Source organism: Corvus cornix, chromosome 11 (genome assembly GCF_000738735.6).
Source record: "Corvus cornix cornix isolate S_Up_H32 chromosome 11, ASM73873v5, whole genome shotgun sequence".
NCBI lineage: Eukaryota > Metazoa > Chordata > Aves > Passeriformes > Corvidae > Corvus > Corvus cornix.
Window position 1 is genome coordinate 4,726,853 of NC_046341.1, and position 18,579 is coordinate 4,745,431.

At 39.0% G+C, this 18,579-nt stretch overlaps 1 protein-coding gene across 2 annotated transcripts; it reads right to left on the reverse strand.

Moving 5' to 3' along the window:
• Positions 1 to 597: 597 nt before the first annotated feature.
• On the reverse strand, positions 598 to 17,970 carry BCO1 (beta-carotene oxygenase 1). Of its 2 annotated transcripts, XR_002046428.1 has the most exons (13): positions 17,816 to 17,970; positions 14,914 to 15,042; positions 13,465 to 13,594; positions 12,076 to 12,223; positions 11,059 to 11,206; positions 9,876 to 10,096; positions 8,763 to 9,020; positions 7,512 to 7,614; positions 6,824 to 6,918; positions 5,108 to 5,219; positions 3,365 to 4,931; positions 1,406 to 1,544; positions 598 to 1,057 (listed from the first exon to the last, which is right to left on the reverse strand). XR_002046428.1 is itself a non-coding variant. In XM_019288325.3 (11 exons), the coding sequence occupies exons 1-11, from the start codon at positions 17,877 to 17,879 to the stop codon at positions 4,759 to 4,761; spliced, it is 1,581 nt and encodes a 526-aa protein (XP_019143870.1). In that variant the 5' UTR covers positions 17,880 to 17,970; the 3' UTR covers positions 2,538 to 4,758. The 2 variants fall into 2 exon arrangements, 1 of the variants encoding a protein (XP_019143870.1); XM_019288325.3 differs by lacking the exons at positions 598 to 1,057; positions 1,406 to 1,544 and having other exon boundaries at positions 2,538 to 4,931.
• Between the last annotated feature and the right edge of the window lie 609 nt (positions 17,971 to 18,579).

An 18,579-nucleotide genomic window follows, 5' to 3' on the forward strand; every position in this document is an offset into this window, starting at 1 on the left:
AGCTGGGGAAGGGGCTGGAGCACCAGGAGCGGCTGAGGGATCTGGGGGGCTCAGCCTGGAGGAAAGGAGGTTCAGGGGGGTTCTTCTCGCTCTCCACAGCTCCCTGGCAGGAGGATGGAGCTGCGGGGGGGTCAGACTCGTCCGGGCAACGAGAGACAGGACAAGAGGAAAGCTGCGCCCTAAGATGAGCCAGGGAAGGTTTAGGTTGGACATCAGGAGAAATTTTTTCACCAAAAGGGGTTAAGCATCGGAACGGGCTGCCCAGGGAGGTGGTGAAATCACCGTCCGTGGAAGTGTTTAAGGAAAAGCCTGAAAGTGGCACTCGGTGCCGTGGTCTGGGTTACACGGTGGTGTTTGGTCATAGGTAGGACTCGATGAACTCAGAGGTCTTTTCCAATGTAATTGATTCTGTGATCCTGTAAAACTGGCCTTTATTTATTTGTTCCCTTACATGAGCTGGAGGTGGGTGTTACTGGTGTATGTGCAAGGAAAAGTAAGAGAACGAGAATTAAGTACAGCAAGACTCATTGTGGCAGTGCCCCTTTCCACAGCTGCCCACTGGAAATGTGGCCTTTTCCAGCTAAAAAGATCTTCAGGGCAGTTCACATGGTAAATTTTTATTATCGTGCTTAATTGCGCATTAAGAGATTACTTGATTCCATCTGCTTTCTTAACAGCATCCAACATTTAAGCAGTGAAACTATTTGCACAGAGTGAAAGTGTTTCACAAACTGTGATCTGCTCTAAAACAGACACCCAGCCGGTGCTGCCAGGAGGGACCAGCACAGCAGCTCGCTGTGTTCCCTGTGCTGACAGGCGCAGCAGCACTGGGATCTCCCAGCCTGTGGAACACCCAAGTGGATGTCACGCTGCCCATTCCCTCATTGGGAAAATAACGTTTGCAGATGGCCTGATCTAGCAAAGCTGTGGAGGGTCACGTGCCTTTATTACTTGCATTTCAGTGAAATGTAACAAAATTCTATCGTTCATTCAGTTTGATGGTGTCTCCAAATCATTTTACCACTTGGAAAATGAATTAAGGTTTCTGGAAGTGACCCTGTAGGAAAGAGAAATTAATGCCTTCACAAAGGGAACCTTGTTCTTTCCGAGCTGGACACAATGCTGGTTTGTTCTGTAGATAGATTGCAGCTGGGACATCCTCACACATCACCCAGCAGTCCAAACCCTGCACCCAGGGCCTGGGTGAAGACTGTGCTCAGCCCTATTGGAGCCAGAGTTTACAGCTCAGCCCATGCTGAAGTGCTCCCTGACTGGGAAGGGGTCACAGGGAGGAGCAGCTCTGAACAAGAGTTTTTAGAAGCAGAGGATGTAGAACAGAAAGCCTAAACCCACAGCAATGTGCATGAAGTACCAGGAGCTTTGCAACACTTGTTGTTGTACATACCCATTTACAAATATTAGAAGGCCACTTTTTCTGGCTGGGGTATAATTATCCAGGATGTCAGGTGTAGGTTGAGGATCCAGAGGACACATTCCCAGCTCTCTTTGAGGATAATGAAGGCAGAGAGCACACTGCTCCTTGGCTGCAGGGGAAAGATGTATTTTGCTTGTCATTAATACTCAGGTAATTGCAGACCTAAGGGAGCAGTGGTTTAAGTTCTTGCGAAAGCTGTCATTGAGTGGCCTGGTTATTAGAAAAGAAAGACACCGGTGTGTTTCCCTGCCTCCTGCACAGATTGTTGCAGAGGAAAACATTGTTGCATTTCTGGTTTTTAACTCGTCCTCGTAAACACTGTTTCTGCTTCCTCTTACTGCCTATGTGGGGCAATGGGACAAGGTGTAACAGATAATATCCACTTCCAGAGAACAAATTAATTGTTATGCCTTATTATTTGTTCCATTTAATGAAAGTGTTAACAAAAAAAAACCCAAACCAAAACAACAACAAACCAAACCACTCTATCAAGGTCCATTTGTAGCATCTCTGAGGTAATTATATGTATGCATACCCGTGGCCTGATTGTCTCCCTCAACTACGTATTTTTCTTTTAATGGAGATACTTATCTTTAGTATTTTTTATTTGCAGTCACTCAATCTAGATTTGTGTTAAGCCATTATAATAATTCTGTGAATTTTGCTGGGCTAATTTATGACTTAAATTGGTGCAAAAGAAGAATCAAACCTTTTTGGCCCTTGAGATTTCATTCATAGCAAAGGGTGTCAGAAGCAAACCAAATGCCACTCATTACCACGTGCCATGTTACCACATCAAAAAAACCCTACAAGCCTTGCAGCCACTTGGCAAAGCACATCTGCATTTCCCCTTGCTTCTGTCAGCCTAGAAATGATAGAGTGTGTTACCATATTCAGGGTAAATGTTTCATCAGATTGGTATTGCAACCACTAAAAACATTCTTTAACAAATTTGTGATTAGCTGTATGGTTTTATTCCTATTGTCTCTGCTGCAGGAGGATACTGGGATTAGCAAATGCAGATTTACATCACTGTTTTTTTCCTCAGGTTAAATACTGACCAAGGGAATATGTCACATTTGATTTAAAAAGCATACACAAGACAAGTTCTTATCATTTATTTTCTGCATTATTTCTACATAACATAAATAACACATTTATTTTCTTAGATTACAGGTTGTTTTTATGATGAGTGTATCCCCTATCCTGTCATCTCTACCAGTAAATGTTAGCTCCTCAGAAGTCAAGTAACTCCTGTATCCAAACCCATGATCATCCCAAAACAACCCTATGAGTACTAGAGAAGAAATTCTGGAGACAAACTCTTAGAAGGAAATCTATAACAATGGTTAGACTTTTGATTCATTGCCACCTTTTAATTCTAGGAATATATTTGTGGACATTTGTTAAATTCAAACTTTTTCAGATGAAAAGAAAAAACCCCAGAACTGATGCCAATATCATAAGTCAGTCTGCCCTTCCAGTACTGATTCCATATTACTTATAAAAATGGAATTCAATTTCTTCTTTAGAAGATAAAATTCTATTAAATACTAATGGTAATATGCTTTGAAAACACTAAAAGTGACTATTTCTGCAGAGACACCTTACTGAAGGGTTTCTTTCCATTTTATGGAACATGTAAACCTTTGAATGCCCAAAACTGCATATTTTAACTAGATCTGACCACAGTGTTGGGTTTTTTTACACTAAAAATGCCCTGTATATTCTTTTTCCTAACAAAGTGCAAAAGCTTAAGCAGAGAAGCAGAGGTCTGGTTGTTACAGAGCAGACAGCAACAGTGGGTGATGTTTGTTCAGTTCCTGCTCTGCCACAAACACCTTTGGTAATCTCAAACAAGTCACCAAAGCCCAGACTCTCATGTGGTGGGGAGGCAGTGTATGACAACAATTTCATTCTGTTTCCTACCTGTAAAACACTGTGAGCAGCACAGACACTGAGAGAATGTGTGTGTCAAAGTGAGAGGCACCTCAGTTGTGTGGTGATAGAGCAGATGAACACCCAAAATGGATGGATGTGCACCTGGTTTACTTCATCAGTAAAGATGTCTCCAACAGCAAAGATATCTACAATGAGAAAATACAGTTTAAAGTAAAAAAGCTCTCACTTAAAGAAAACTCAATACCTCAAATCAGGAATACCCTCAGGGGGGTAAAAATGCCATTTCTGTAACACAACCAGTCACTCTGTACTTGGCACTTGAACTTTATGCTGAAGTGTGCTTTTTAATTTTGACTGTGAGTGAGAGTTGTGCACTTTTATTAGGAAGCATCTGGTACAGGCAATGATAAACACATGTGAGAACGTGGATGCTCCTAAGCAGACATAAAGTAAATGCTTAGTTATGGCAATAACAGCTTCTAGCTTCAGTTACTGTGGGGTTCAGATGAGGCCTAAATTAGATCTCTCACTCTTTCCCTAAACTGTTTGTTGCATGTGTCTGAGTGCTGCTAGAAATACACTGCCCTCATTCACATACATACTGCTATTAACAGAGACTAGTAGCAGTATCAAATACTACAACTCTTCTTATATTTTACACAATGCAAACATCTAATTACATGAAATGCCGTGGCAGATATTCTGCCCAAGGAAAACTGATTTAAATACAAGGTGCTTAAGATTGAATGTCACTAAAGTATAATTGAATGCTACATATAACTGTGTACTCTATCTCAATAAACTTACTTGGTTTTGTCAACATAAAAGCAAAAAATACACCATGAAATTATTAGAAAATATGGTTTTAGGCTCTGGATAAGAAAAATGTAGCACCTCAGCATAATACTTTGGTTATGGTAGAGTTTAAGAAATCAAGCACCAAGAGAATACATTGACATGGAGTATTGGTATCATAGTAGATAGTTTAACATGGGGTTTTCTGGCAGGAGACAACTTTCATTGTCAGCTGCAGTCTTGCAACAGCCCGTGGAAGTTACATGACCTGCAGACATGTGTGACTCATGCCATGTGTCACCCTATGAATACAGTACTTCATTTGCTCAGAAAGCTTTATTCTACTCAAATAAACATTTCTTGTTACCTTTGTCTCCTATTCCCTGCCCCACAAGCTGTATTCAACATCAGGACTTCATATTGATAATTCTTCTTTTGAAAAGTGATATACCAGTTGTGTATACAATAATTCGTTCTAAATTTCTATGTCTTATAAGAGATTATATATAGATATTGAAGAGGTTATAAGTAGTCATTTCTTATCATAAGAGAAGGCTGTTCCTAAAGGATATTATGCCATATTCAGTAGAAGGTTATCTCAGTCTGTGCAATAAAACAAATGGATTTTACTCAGTCTCAGTTTTCACAACTTGCTCTGGTATAAACATTCCATGCAGGTCCATATGCATTTCCACATTTACTGTGGCTCGACCCAGCTCTGTGAATGTTTTAGCATCCAAGACAAGTAGGAAAGGTGCTTCCTTTGGATCACTCTTCACAACACAGGTCAGAACAACACCTGTGACATACAAATAAAGAATTAGAAACACATAAATGTTTCACCAAGCAGAAAAGATAACCCCATCACACAGAGGAAGCACCAACCCAGCTTTCTCGACTAAGAACATTGAAACTTGTAAGATTTAATACAAAACTCATGTAACCTCAGCTTTCAGAATGTTTTCATTATTTTACCATCATCCTCTTCTTTTGCATCAGGGTTGGGAACAAAAACGGGCTCGGATGGCCAGCAGTGGTCCTGTCCCCAGTGGAGCATTTCCTTTGTCTGGGTATTTAATTTTGCAATCTAAGCAGTTGTGACAAGAAAAGAAAAATGTCAGTGACCCTGACAGTGCTTTTTTCCAAAGGTACAACATGAACAGACTGCTGGTGGGGGGAACTAATGCTAAGAGCTAAGGCAGGTGTCATCACAAGAAAAAAACACCTGGAAAATGTTAAATTTTGGAGTCACATTTTGTGGCTATATAATCACACAATGTTCTTTTTGTTTCATTTCATTAGATTACAATTGCACCTTTCATTTATGGGTGCTTAGTAGTTCACAGATGCTAACAGATCCCAAGAGACCCTTCACTGAAAGTATTGCCCCTCACTATGGAGAGTCCAAGACACAGAATATTTAAGTGGCTTGTTCCAATTCATTGAGATTCTGTAGTAAAGCAGGAAACAGGATTTAAACTTGCCATTTTCTAATCCTGTGAATTATTTTCCTTTTATTGCTGCTTCCATATTTCTCAAGGCCTTCTACTGTGCAGTAGGGTACATAGCCAGAAAAAATGGCTGTTCCTAGTGAGGTGTAAAGATTGAACCAGGGGTGCAGACACTGGTGTTTACTGAAGGAACAGAGTGTGGATTTTCATCCCATTGAGTGGCCAAACCAATCTCCAGAGGGGATGCCTGGCATTTTCAGTTCAATTCCATTAAGGCCTTTTCTTTACCCATAGAGATACAGTTCTGTTCTTTTCCATTTTGATCTTTAGCCAAAAAACACAAAAGTGAATCTATTCAAATTACTGGAGGAAGAATTTGAAAGAATTCTAGCTAAGATGACAGCACTTTCACTGACAGACTTTACCTAAGGATTAGGTTGTTGTGCTTGCATTCATTAAACTGCAACTGATGTGAAAAAAGATCCTCCTACCAACATTTTTTATTATATTTGAGTCAAGCAGAGATTATCTACACTGTAAATCACGAACTTGCAGGTTTGTTTGAGTTATTGTCAGATGTGCTGCAATAAATTTTCTTGCATCATGCAGAAATCCAGCTTTGTTTTGTAATCAGTAATGGTAATTATATTCAAGAACCAAGTGACTTCATTTTGTGCTGCCTTGTAGTCACACAACAAGAATTGTAAAGTGTGATTTTGTCTGTATAATACTTGTACCTTTAAATATAAATACTTTTCCCTTTAATCTATTTGTACTCTAGGCTGTCTCCTGGCATCAAGCACATGTAAACAAAGCATTTGCTACCTCAAATAGAGAACTAGCCAGCAAAATATAAAGCTTTCCCCAAAATTAGATATTGTTTTAATATTTAAAATGTCTTAGGTAGCATTGCAGTATCTTATTTTTCTGTTAGGCTTCCTAAAGGGAAAAAGTATTAAATATATATATGCATCTAATACTTCTTTTTCTTACTCTCTCCTTTATAGTTCTTGGCACATCACAGAAGGTTCAGCCCAATTTAGCAGACAAGTGAAGGTCTCAGTAACTCTTCAAGAGACTTTGTAGGAATATAAATCTGGAGGAAGAAGCCTGAGTTTATTAATACTTTATGAGGGAAATGGTACAACATGAACTCATGAGAATTTAGGCATTTCATGTTTCTTTGCATGTGAATGATCCACCAACAGGAAGACACTGACTTTGTAAATGTTAATTATACCTTTGTAGGAACTGGACTCCACTGGACTTCTGTTGCAAAGACATACTTGTATTTTTTGCCATTATAGTCATAGTTGATGCGAGGCAGTTCTATCCCTGCATAAAATAAAGTTCAAGACTTAGGAACAAGAGGAGAAAATAACTCAAAAGCAAATCTTTATAGACATACCAATCTTCAGGAAGTTTGGCCCTGTGAAAAACCTTGACACTACTTAATAAAGGTGTTGCATAGATTTTGTATATATGAATTTCTAAGAAGCTGAAGATGGTATTAACATAAGTAAGCCAGGGTCATTAGTTCAAAAGGCAATAGTTTTTCATCCATTAGACTGGAATCTGTGAGGGTTTTTCTGGTTTGCATTTTTTTCTTTCTTTATAAATCCATGATGTGAACAAATGGGATAGATTCGGAGGCTACCATTCTAAGAAATTACTTTCACCTTAGGTAAACACATATTTACATATTCCTGCTATTATTCCCTGATAAAAGGTTAAAAATCCACTTTCAAGGACAATCTTTATAAAATGCAGCTAAACCTGAAGTACTACTTATAACAGACTTATTTAACTAAAATTACTCTTGTAACAGGTAGATTTGCAAGCCATATTAATAGCTGTGAGATCAGACTTAGAATCCTGTATTAATACAATACTGGTGCAACTTCAGATATTTAAAGGATGTGTCTCACCTTCACCTAGCGTTTCATGTTGGCAATAGATGGTCCCATCTTTCTCCTTTACAGCAGTTGCAGTAGAGGCAAGTCTGACTAAATTAGAACCCACCTCAGCATCCTGAAAGAGACGAATGCTGAAAACGTCACGGATCTCTAAAAACATGCTTCTAATTTAGATTTTTCATCAGGTTTGATATTAATATTAACAATTTGGGGATTAAACAAACAAGCTTCAAGAAGATCATTCTTATGGCATTTTAGATTCTGAGGTTTTCATTAGAAATCTTGTTGCACTCAGAGTGTTTTAATATAACATAGAATAATTATCTTGAATCACACTGAGTCCTTAGAAAGGTTTAGATACACATGATTATAGTCCAGAAGTACCATAAATTTGAGAATTTAATGAATGAAGATGGGTTGCAAGGAATGAGGTATTAAATTTCCACTAGAAGTCACCAAGGTTAGGCTTTTGCACCTGCTAAAAATCAAGTGCAAAAATAGGTGTGATATACTCTTTAATGTCCTACTGCTTAATTCTTAAGACTGCAGAACAACTGGTGTGATCCAGAGCATCCTTTGTCACTGCTGCAGAGCTGTTTCTGAGACAAGAACAGAGCAGCAAGACTCTAGGGTGTAGAAAGAAAAAGTAATATCCATTCCAAAGGTATCAGGCAGAAACTTGCCCAAGTTGCTGGGCATTATAAAATCTTCCCTGCAAACAATGATGTAAAATGATGTTTTAAATTAAACTGAAAGATAAAATCTTTTCTCTTCCTGCTTATATATCACACTTATATGAAATATTCTAATTTTAATAGAACCATTGCAACAGTTGGGAGCGTGTGTGTATTGTATGTGGGCTTCCAGTGAAGTGGAAGAAACAGATTGTGCAAAACCTCATGCATACTCTTGCAGTTAACAGCCAAGTGGATATGTCTGCTTGTGTTTGATGACATTTAACAAATAATCTCACTGGTAACAAAATTCCATGTTCTACACATCCCTGTTCTCCATAGTGGATGGTGTCAAAACCTGGATCCACATAACCATGTCCAGCTGCCCACTGCCATTTCTCACAGGACATAAAAAACCCAAGCCTCCTGCACATTTTGGGTATCACAGAATCAGAAATTTGCACCTAAGGGCTGGCAACTAAAAATTCACCTGTTATTCACACTGATGAAATTTTAAATTACTGATTTATATTGAAAAATTTTTAAACTACTGATCAAAGAACAGGTTAAAGACCCATCTTCTTTCTACCTTGTCGTACTGCAGAGGAACCACAAATCGTTTGCAGGTTGGAATGGAGGTAAGCTTGATGTTCTCTTCAAAGTCTTTATCCAGGTTTTTTAAATAAAACATGTCATATAAGCTATTGTCTGTATAGGCAATAAGATCAAAAATAATGTGGCCATCCTCCTCATAAGCATTTATGTGGTGAAAAAACACCAAAGCATCAGTATAAAACTTGGTGGACACTTCTTTTTTAGTTTTCCTGTCTATAAAGTGAAACCAAGTCTGAAAGAGAGAAAACATTATTTAAAACCATTCAGAATCAGCAAATAGTTATTTAGAAAACTGTTTTCTAATGATAACAATCAACATTCTAATCACTGTGTATTTGTAATGAAGGATATCAAGAACTCAGAGTTTGCTGCTAGGAGACAAGGAATTCCAACCTGAAGACCAAAACACACAGCAGAAAAATGAGTGTGGAACAGCTTTAAGCTCATTCTACTGTTGCAAATTACTATTTGGGCTAGGCTGAGGGTTGAAGTTTTCCAGAAAAGCCTGGAAAATCCCCTTCTCTCTTTTTAAGTTAAATAAATCTGCCTTGGTCGAGAGTTTCTGTGGTGCTGGTTCCCTGTACCTCAGCAAGTCCCACATGTTGATGCCCAGAGCATGTGGAAGTAAGATCCTCAGAAAACAGTATTTTCCCTCAGTTGCCACAGTGAAAGACTCTCCTTTTGCTCAGTGCAGGCTTTTCCACCAGTCTGGCTCTCTGTCACATGCAGTGCACCTGGAGTAGATCTCACCCACCACAGACAGCATTTTGTTTGGACCAGGAGCAACTGGATCTGTCTCGGATGCTAGTGCAGGTTGGAATTTCTCTGCTAGCACAGAGTATTTCTAGAAATGCCAAACTATCCTCTCTCTCAAGAGCTTCAGCATCAGATATTTATTTGAGAAATTTCTGGATAATGGGAGACAGTATTCAAAAACATAGTTTCTAAAACAAACCTGTGCAATGTGAAAGTCAAGGTTTGAAAAAAAAGAGTGACTACTGAACTGAATGAAGCAGATGAAAAACAGAACAGTGTGGAGGAGGTCACTGGCCTGCATGACTCCATTGTTCAGCAGTAGGAAAAATACCTTATCATCCTTATTATAGGCAAGGCAGGAAGCCCAGTTCACACCTCGGATGTAAGCAGTTGCCATTTTGACAATATCCAGTCTGAAGGGCTGCTCTATGAAGATAATGTAATTCTCTGTGAGTCCAAAGCTGTGGTAGTAGCTGGGGTGGAGCAGAGAGTGAGAAGGGATGGAGCAAACCACTTCCAGGTGCTTGAAACAAGACTTCTTCTTTTCTTTTTCTGAATACGAATGATAAAAATTCAAATTATATTTCTAATAAATTCCATTCCAAACTTGTGCTTGGATTTCTCCCAGGCAGGGAAGAACAGGTTCCTCTCAGTTTTATTTGCATTTTCCTGTTAAGAAAGTGGTTTGTTTACTCCTGTATAATAAACACAGAACTTAGCATGCAAGAAGCAACGCAGTGAAATCACAATGCTGGATCCATTCAGGCAGAGCCCCCTCATCTTGGGATTTGATTCCACTGGTTACTGTTTTCAGAAGTTCCAGCATGGAGGAGAAATATGTTTAATTAAATCAGCAGCTTTAAAAAGGGGTTCAAATGCCCCTGTTTTTTTTAACTTCTAAGGAGATGTTCCCAAATTTGAGCCCCAGCTAGAAATTGCAAACTGATCTTTCAGCTGTGGAAGGCCTCTCGATTGTTCAATAAGGGACAGGCAACACAATAGCAGCTGATTTTAAACAACAACACACACCAAAAAAAGATTATCTCAAAGGAAAAAGAGCAAGTGATTTGCTCTGTGAACAATGGACAGTGTTTCAGCAAGGGCCAGTGTTCTCCAGGTTAGACAGGAATTAACTCTATGTTAGGTTTTATTTGGTATCATGCTTCCCTATAATCACAGTATCAGCATTTTAAGAAAATTTTTGTTTACTAAGGAATTAAAATTTACAATCTCAAATTATATGTGCTGCCCTATAGGGAAAATTGTTTTAGAACCTTCATCTAAAGGTAAGGTCCTTCCTACTGAAATGCCCCGTTTACACAGTACTCAAGGTGAGCCTTTGTAAGAGCACATGCCCAGACAGGTTAAGCAGTTAACATGAAGTTTACAATAAGTTGAAATTAAGAAAATGAACACCATTAGTTACTAGCAGAGCTGTATCATCACCCTTGCCCTTTGAAGAAAAGAAATTGCTAACAAGTTTCTAGAAAATAACAATAATAGACGTATCTTACCTGGTACAGAGGAAGGAATCTTAAATAGAATGTATTTTGTCTTCCCTTTATCAACTATTGAAGTGCCCATGTTGAGAACATTTCCAGCACTGTCATAGTGGGGGTGAGAAGTGGCCAAATTTACAGCTACATATTTGTTGTAGTCAACCTGGAAAATGATACAATAAGTGATTTGGGAGATGTGTAAGAGAATGAAAAATGATCTCAGCTAACACCACAAATGCACCAGCTTTTTAGCCCTGTTGGCCTTATATTGGCACCCCATTTACAAATGGCTTTGAAATTTAAATAATTAGACCAAATGACTTGTCTAGGTATTCAAATTATTTCCTTATTCAAGGCTAAAACAAGTTATAGAATCTGAGTTACAGTCACCCCTCCCTTGAAGCCACATAACATCAGGGAGGATTAGCTAAGCAAGTTACTCTGCAAATGCCCATTTCACCCTGAAAGCAGTTTATTTAACAGGGCTGACTCTGGCAATCTGCTGGAGCAAAAAGATTTCTATTTTATCTAAAATTTGGAAGTTGTACTCAAACTGCAGTGCAGGCTAGAAAAAACCCCGATGTATATATTTCAATATCTCAAGTTTTCATTTTAATAGTTAAGTAATATCTTACATAAGGTCCTTGAAAAGTAGTCATATAACTGACCTACTGAATTTTTAATTATGTAAATAATTTCGTAACTACAGATACATAATAATGGCAATCATCCAAAATAATCATGTAACTGTGGTATTATTCCTGCAACCTTGCTAGATTATGTACAAGTGAAATTGGTCAAAGCCCAGCTCTTCCCAAACTAAACAGAATTTAAATTTGAACTCAGGAGTTCTTAAAAGATATCTTTTATCTTTTGGTATGTCACTATTTCACTTTACCACGTTTTCAAAAATAAGGCAACAGTAGAAGAAAAGTATTTTGTGTCCTGCACATGTTAAAGGATCTTTATGAGACAGCCTGAAATTTATTCACCAGCAGACAAGGAACCAGAATGACAGATGGTGGTTTGTACCTTCTCCAATGTCTCCAGAGTCTGTGGATTAATTTTCCTGATGAAGTTAGTCTCGCCAGTAGCATAGAAATCATCCCCAGCTTTCATAATGTTGATCAGACAGTTGTCTGTGAACTCAGGAATGGTGTGAGACAAATAGGAGAATGCCCTGTCCAGAGGGAAATTTCATTAGAGCCACAGAAGCCGGAGCTGCTTTTCCCCCACACGGAGCACAAGTGACCCTGCAGTGCCACAGACCTGGGGCTGCCTCTCCCTGCTGTGCCCACTGCTGGCAGCTCCCTGGAAAGGGTGGGAAAGCAGAGGAGATGGATTGTTTCCTTGGCCTGGGTGAGGGTTAAGGACATGCAAGCAACTGTTTTACCACACACAAAAGGGCATCCAGGCCCATTCCCACTGTCAGCTCTAGGACATGCACTGGTTTATCAGGATGGGTTAATTACATACTCTCCTGTGCTGTCTTGGGAAAATTTGGCCTACCAGTTCCTACCTAAAAGCTGGTGGGTTTTTCAGTGTATGCCTTCATAAAATAGATGGATTCATATATTCCCCAAAGGAATATTTTTGTTCCCAGTGAAATTCCATAGCACAATTATGATTTCAAATAAGATTGAACTTCACACATGGGCTTGACAGTCTTCTTTATCAGTGTATGATTTCATCATAGTCACTAGAAGCCAAGACAAAGTTTCTATAACCCTTTTGAACTTAAAATGCCAGAGATATTCTTTTACTGTTGGAAGAGGGAAGAAAATCTTATCTCAGGGGAACAATTTACAACATATCAGCTCTTTTGCAATAACTGTCTGTGTATGTGTCCTTACCAAATACCAGGTTCGAGGTCACTAGAGGTAGTTCAGCCAGGAAGGAGAGAAGGGTGACCTATTTGCTTGTCTTAGGGAATCCCTACAGCCAATATTACAAGACTGAGTATAACATGATGGCCTACACCTCACCTCTCCATAAAACCATCTTTAATCAAAAAGTTTTTCTGATTTTTTTTTCTGTTATTGATGCTTCTCTTTTTTTGTTGAATAGACTTTGTATCAATACCTTCCCCATCTCTAAATCTTTTTCATTCTTGCTGCTCCTCCCCTTACAGAGTATCAAAACATTTCACTAACACTGGAGAAAAGAAAATGTTTGGTTTTTATATAATCTACTTGTGTTACTGAATAAAGCAGGCAATATTGGTGATAAAATGAATTTAAAATATTTGTCTTAGACTAACCCATAGGCAGTACATATCTTTTGGCTTTTTCAATATTTAGCAATTGTAAATTTACAAATCAAATGTTGTACTTGTACATATGTGTCAAGGGTAAACAGAAAGACATCTGTGCTGAAGTGAGAAGTAGATAGAAGAATCTTGTTGGGAAAAGCATTGCTTACTTGGCAAATATGTTTTTGCATGGATCTGGATAAGCCATAGTCCCAAACTCAGACACGACAATTCTGTTTGCTTCTATGTTGCAGTTGTATGTGTCACTTCGGAGATATTTACTTCTATAGTAAACTTCACCTGAGGAAGAACAAACAGGTTTCAGTTACATTTTATACTTAGTCCTTTAAAAAATTAGCACAGGTAGAGCCAGAGTTTCTCAAGCAGCTGTCCTTTAGCCAACAATAGTTTGGAATGAAACCAATAACATCCCTAACCCCCTGTCCTAAAGGCTTTATAGCTGCTGAGATTTATAACAATTTGTCAATTTGACAATTCACTGACTCCCACTACTAATACTGGGGTACTTCTGAGGAGAAAGGAGGGATTTGGGTAAACTGTTCCAGCAAAATAAAACAATGTGTGCAAAAATGACTAATTATACAGTCCATTTATGTGTGGTGACAAATTTCCTTTATTGGCAAAATTTAGTAACACACTGTTTGAAGGAATCAATGTCTGTCCTAAACAATTTAATGAACCACTATACTTGAACTAACTGAGCTCAGTTTGCTTTAGGTAAGTAAGATGTACTGGCAATTTAAAAAACACCTTTATAGGTTATTTTGTTAAGGGTCTAGAGCAGGACAGGCAAGAGATCCTGCAGTTGCATTAAATGCTTCCAATCACAGAAATGGAAACAAAAAAGTAAACATTAGGATTAGAGGATGACAGGAGTAAATCCCATTTTTTTTATAAATACATACTTTTTGCCACAAGAATCCAGGTGTAAACCATCCTGTCTCACACTGTGAAACAGCTCAATGGGTAAAAAATGCTTTAATTGAAAAAAAAATTGAATTTTTTAGGATAGAGGAGCTGCCTGTTTTTCCTCCAAAAAGATGACAAGCAGGAGGAGAGACTGTAGGGGTGTCAAATACACTAAGTGAGGTTTGACATGTGAAGTGACACAGTGGCCCAGTTTCTCTCCTGGCAGCTGTTATAGCTGCAACCAAATCCCAAAAGGGGAATGCTAGTCATCCCTGAAACTGGGCTGTTCATCCACAGCAGGAAAACCTCTGGCTATTACAGTACTTGTGGCTGATCCTTTCAAAATAATCGAGGTTTTCTTGCCCTGCAGTGACCTGCCCAGAGCTGGGTTTCTGCTGTCCTTGGGTGAGAACAGCACTGAGCTTTGGCACTGCAGAAGAAAGGACAATGTAACATCTCCCTGCAAATAGCCCTGCAGAGACACTCCATCTGCTGCTGTGAAGGGTGAGGTGTGAGGGAGTGTGTGGAGAGACTTTCCCCACAGCAGTTCCCCCCTCACGCACACACCGCTCTGCAGACAAACCCAAAACACTCCAATCCAACTCTGAACAGAATTAGCAACATAAGGCACCAAAATGTGGAAAATGTGGGTTGTTGAGTTCCTTTCAATCTGATCTGAAACAACTTACCATTTTTAAATGTAAAGCTGTGCAGCAGAGCCAGCCCATCAAACCAATGGTTGTACTTGCTGTCCCCTATCGTGTGCATCCCTGGGCCATTTCGGAGGAGGATCCCTCGCAACCAAGTAGGAAGCTGCCCTATAAACAGAAAGAAGTTACCAGCATCCATTCATTTAGGTGAGGGGAATGTTCCAGGACAGGTTTCCTAACAGCAGAGGCTTCATGTAGTCAGACAGACTGTTGGTGTGTCAAGATTTGCTGTACCATATAATGTTATTGGACTTTGGGTTAACTAAAATTTCCCCTACTCAAAAATGTGGCACGAGTGACATACTGCATGACTATTGCTATCTGAGATTACTATACGAAAATGAGATTGCTGGAATGTAATTTGTTAATTATCAGCAAGTAAATAAAGTTGAACCTTTCTTTCCTGCACTCAGATTTTACAGTGATAAATTTAAACCCTTTTACTCATGCCAGAAAAAACTAAAGCTTATCAGAAATAAACATATTTTATAGGTTCTATGACTTGCATTGGCTTTCAGCACATCAGCTTAGACTTCAGGCTAAATTAATTCCACAAAAAGTTTCATTAATTAGATTACACAGCATAAAGTCGTGTCATTTGGGGAGTTCTTTTGTGACACTTGTCATAATGTAGTGTTTCGTACACAAATAAAGTATAGGAATATTGTACTGAAGATGTATAAGTGCTGTTGAGATTTGAATCATAAATGTTCCTCATCAAATCCCTGCAAGAAATGCATTAACTACCACTTGACTCACAGAATAATAACAATTAAAGAATTTCAAGAGGGTTAAAGAGATGAACAAAGGCATATCAGATATCAAATAAAAAGCTTAACTTGCTTCTTTGTGCATATGACTCCTGAGTGAACATCTAAGATCACATACTGCTTCTCCAGACAATTCTTGCATTGGATATTGCCTCTGCATGAAAAGCTCTTCAGAACTTATATTTCTCCTTATAAATTAGTTTGTGATGCCACATTGATTATGTTGGCACACTTTCTTGTTAAAACTCCTTTACAACAGCTGGAAATGTCTTCCTATGGACCTTAACTTTGAACTTGTTCCAACCCCTGCCAGGTCCACTAGACCAGGTTGCTCAAAATCCCATCCAGCCTGTCCCTGAAAACTTCCAGGGATGGGGCACCCATCATTAGGGCACAACTCCATTAGGGTTACAGTTCTGGAATATACAAGGAACATAAAAAATTGTTTGCATGACAGATGAACTTTCATCATCATCATCATTATTATTGTTGTTGTTGTTATTTTCTAGAAGAGCCTGGAAAACTAAACCTTACTTCCCTTTCTAACACAAGGAATTCCAAAGCAATAACCGCAGTACATTTTTGTATTTGATAATTTTGCTGGAAAAGATAAAAAAATGAAAAAGATATTTTTAAAGCACAGTGGACTTAATGCAGCTTCTGAAATTCCTGGTGCAATTCCATGTAATTTCTGGCATAATTTCAGTACAAAAACAAAAGGAGCAAAGGCTCATCTAGTGAGGTTTTCAGATAATTCATCTTAGTGGGAATTGAGCATTTCTGTAAATCACACAGGGTACCAAATCAGCATCTAAAAGTGCTTATATAGCTTTAAAAATGTGGACCTTTTTCTTTTCTGTGGTGTGTGAGGACACATTAGCAACACACTGAAATCCCCAAATATGGATTTTATGGACATTTAATAACTATTGTAACAACAGAGTCTCAGAAATTCACATGTCTGTAGGAGAGCATGGGTGAAATTGCAGCTGATGATAGAAGTGTGATAGATATTTACAGTGTACATATTGAGTAACAAGGAGCCAAAATACTGGCAGAGCTCAGGACTACCAAAATATTTAAAGGGGTCATAGTTCTCTTTAATTTTCTTTTGCAATGAAGCAATATTTTGTATGTATAACTTTACTTTCTGAAATATGCAGTCTTTGTTCAAATAAACTATTTCATAATACAGATCAGGTCTGATAAATTGTTGTTTGCAAACAACTTCAAATGTTTTGATAATAAGTTGTTATCTTGAGGGACAAAAAAAAAAAGATTGAGAGGCATAAACCCATAAAGGCATAAAATAATTCGAAGGTATTAAAACAAAGCACTTTGTCTGACTTGACACAAAATCTTTTCCAATTCAGCCACCAAACTGAACAGTAACAAGGCCCTGCAAGTTTTAGTCGTCATCTCTTTAAGTTTTGGTACTTGGGAAGTGTCATTAGATTCCTACAATTTCTTGGACTACAACACAGAGAAGATTTACTAAATAAGGATTTGCAGCAACAAGCCTCTCCTGTAGCTGTAGCAAAAACTCTTCCATAAAGTAAAGAAAGTGGGAAAAATAACAGGTTGGTCGAGTGTCTTCCTTAGACAGTCACTTTAATCTGTCTTGCTGAAGAATACTCTGCAGTTTCTCCTGGATTATCTTCTAAAACCTCTTTTTAACGCTACCCAGTGGCATTCAGTACTGGTACTTTGCTACCTGGGAGCGCCACTGCTGAAGAGTCCCGAATTTAGAGACCCTTCCCGGGAGCTCCGGAAGAGTCGAGGGCAGGGAAGGGTCACAGAAATCGAAAGCCAGAGCAGAGTCGTGGGGGAAGGGATGTCCGAGATGGAATCCCGGTCTCTTCCTCACCACCAACTTCAGTGAGTCCTGTTCAAACAGACTTTTGAAAAGTACACAGAAATTCTCATGCAGTGAGAAGAATCCCCCAGTAGGGTCACAAATATTATCTGAGATCAGTCCTTTAAACAAAGTTCCCTTGCGCCTCTCAGTTTCCCTTTCCAGTGCTGCGTCGGGCGAACAAGAGTCACAGTTTTTACGGATTGGAAAACACCAAAATAGCGGCATGTTTTACAATAGATTTTCTTCCACTTACCCTGCACCTCAGCTTTTATGGGCTCTGGGTGTTCTTCCTTATTCCTGCCATATAGCGTATCCATCTCTGACGAAATTCCCAGTGCCTGCGCTCTGCCCAGCCGCTTCTGCAGGCGCGGTTGTCCCCCCCCCGTCTGGGCTAAGGACGGGTCTTTCCTGTTGCATATAAAGATAAGGTCAAAGTGCAGCGTGAGCTGGTGGCCAGTGGCTTATAGATTGACAATTTATAATGGCTGATCTTTAATCCCTAGCACATACACTCTAATTCTTGCACGTTCTCATTAAAATTAACTCTTTCACTGGTTTGAAGGGGAAGTAAGAAAAACGTTGGCCCGGCTGTTTGCTCCTTATGAACCTGGCAGAGGCAGGCAGGCACAGCCAGGAGACAGCTGGAGTGGCTGAAACATCTCCTGCAGCTTTCCAGGTAAATTTAAACACTGCTAGGGATGCTTGCCCCATTTGGCTGGTAGGGGGAGGAAAAGAAAAGAAATCTCTACTCACTGTTCTGGATTTGGCTCTTCGGGAGTGACAAACACTTCAGAGCAGGGGATCATACTTTTCTTTCCATTCTGTGGTTTTAAACTGGGCTGTTCTGTAAATTAACAAATTCTCATCACTGAATAGTCTTGTGGTGTATTTCTTTATATACAAGCTGTTCCAGAGTCAACTGAGTGGCACATCTTTGAACTAAATATCTTTTCACTCCAACATATTCTCCCATATGTGACCTCAATCCACCTATAAAAGTATGGCAGGATTCATTAA

Coding starts and splice junctions, on each gene's coding strand:
- BCO1 (XM_019288325.3), bottom strand. CDS start 17,879: ATGGATACGCTATATGGCAGGAATAAGGAAGAACACCCAGAGCCCATA. Junction 7,615..8,762: donor TTCCTCTGCAGTACGACAAG/GTAGAAAGAAGA, acceptor CGTCTCTTTCAG/GATGCTGAGGTGGGTTCTAA. Junction 5,220..6,823: donor GGAGTCCAGTTCCTACAAAG/GTATAATTAACA, acceptor ACAACTGCTTAG/ATTGCAAAATTAAATACCCA.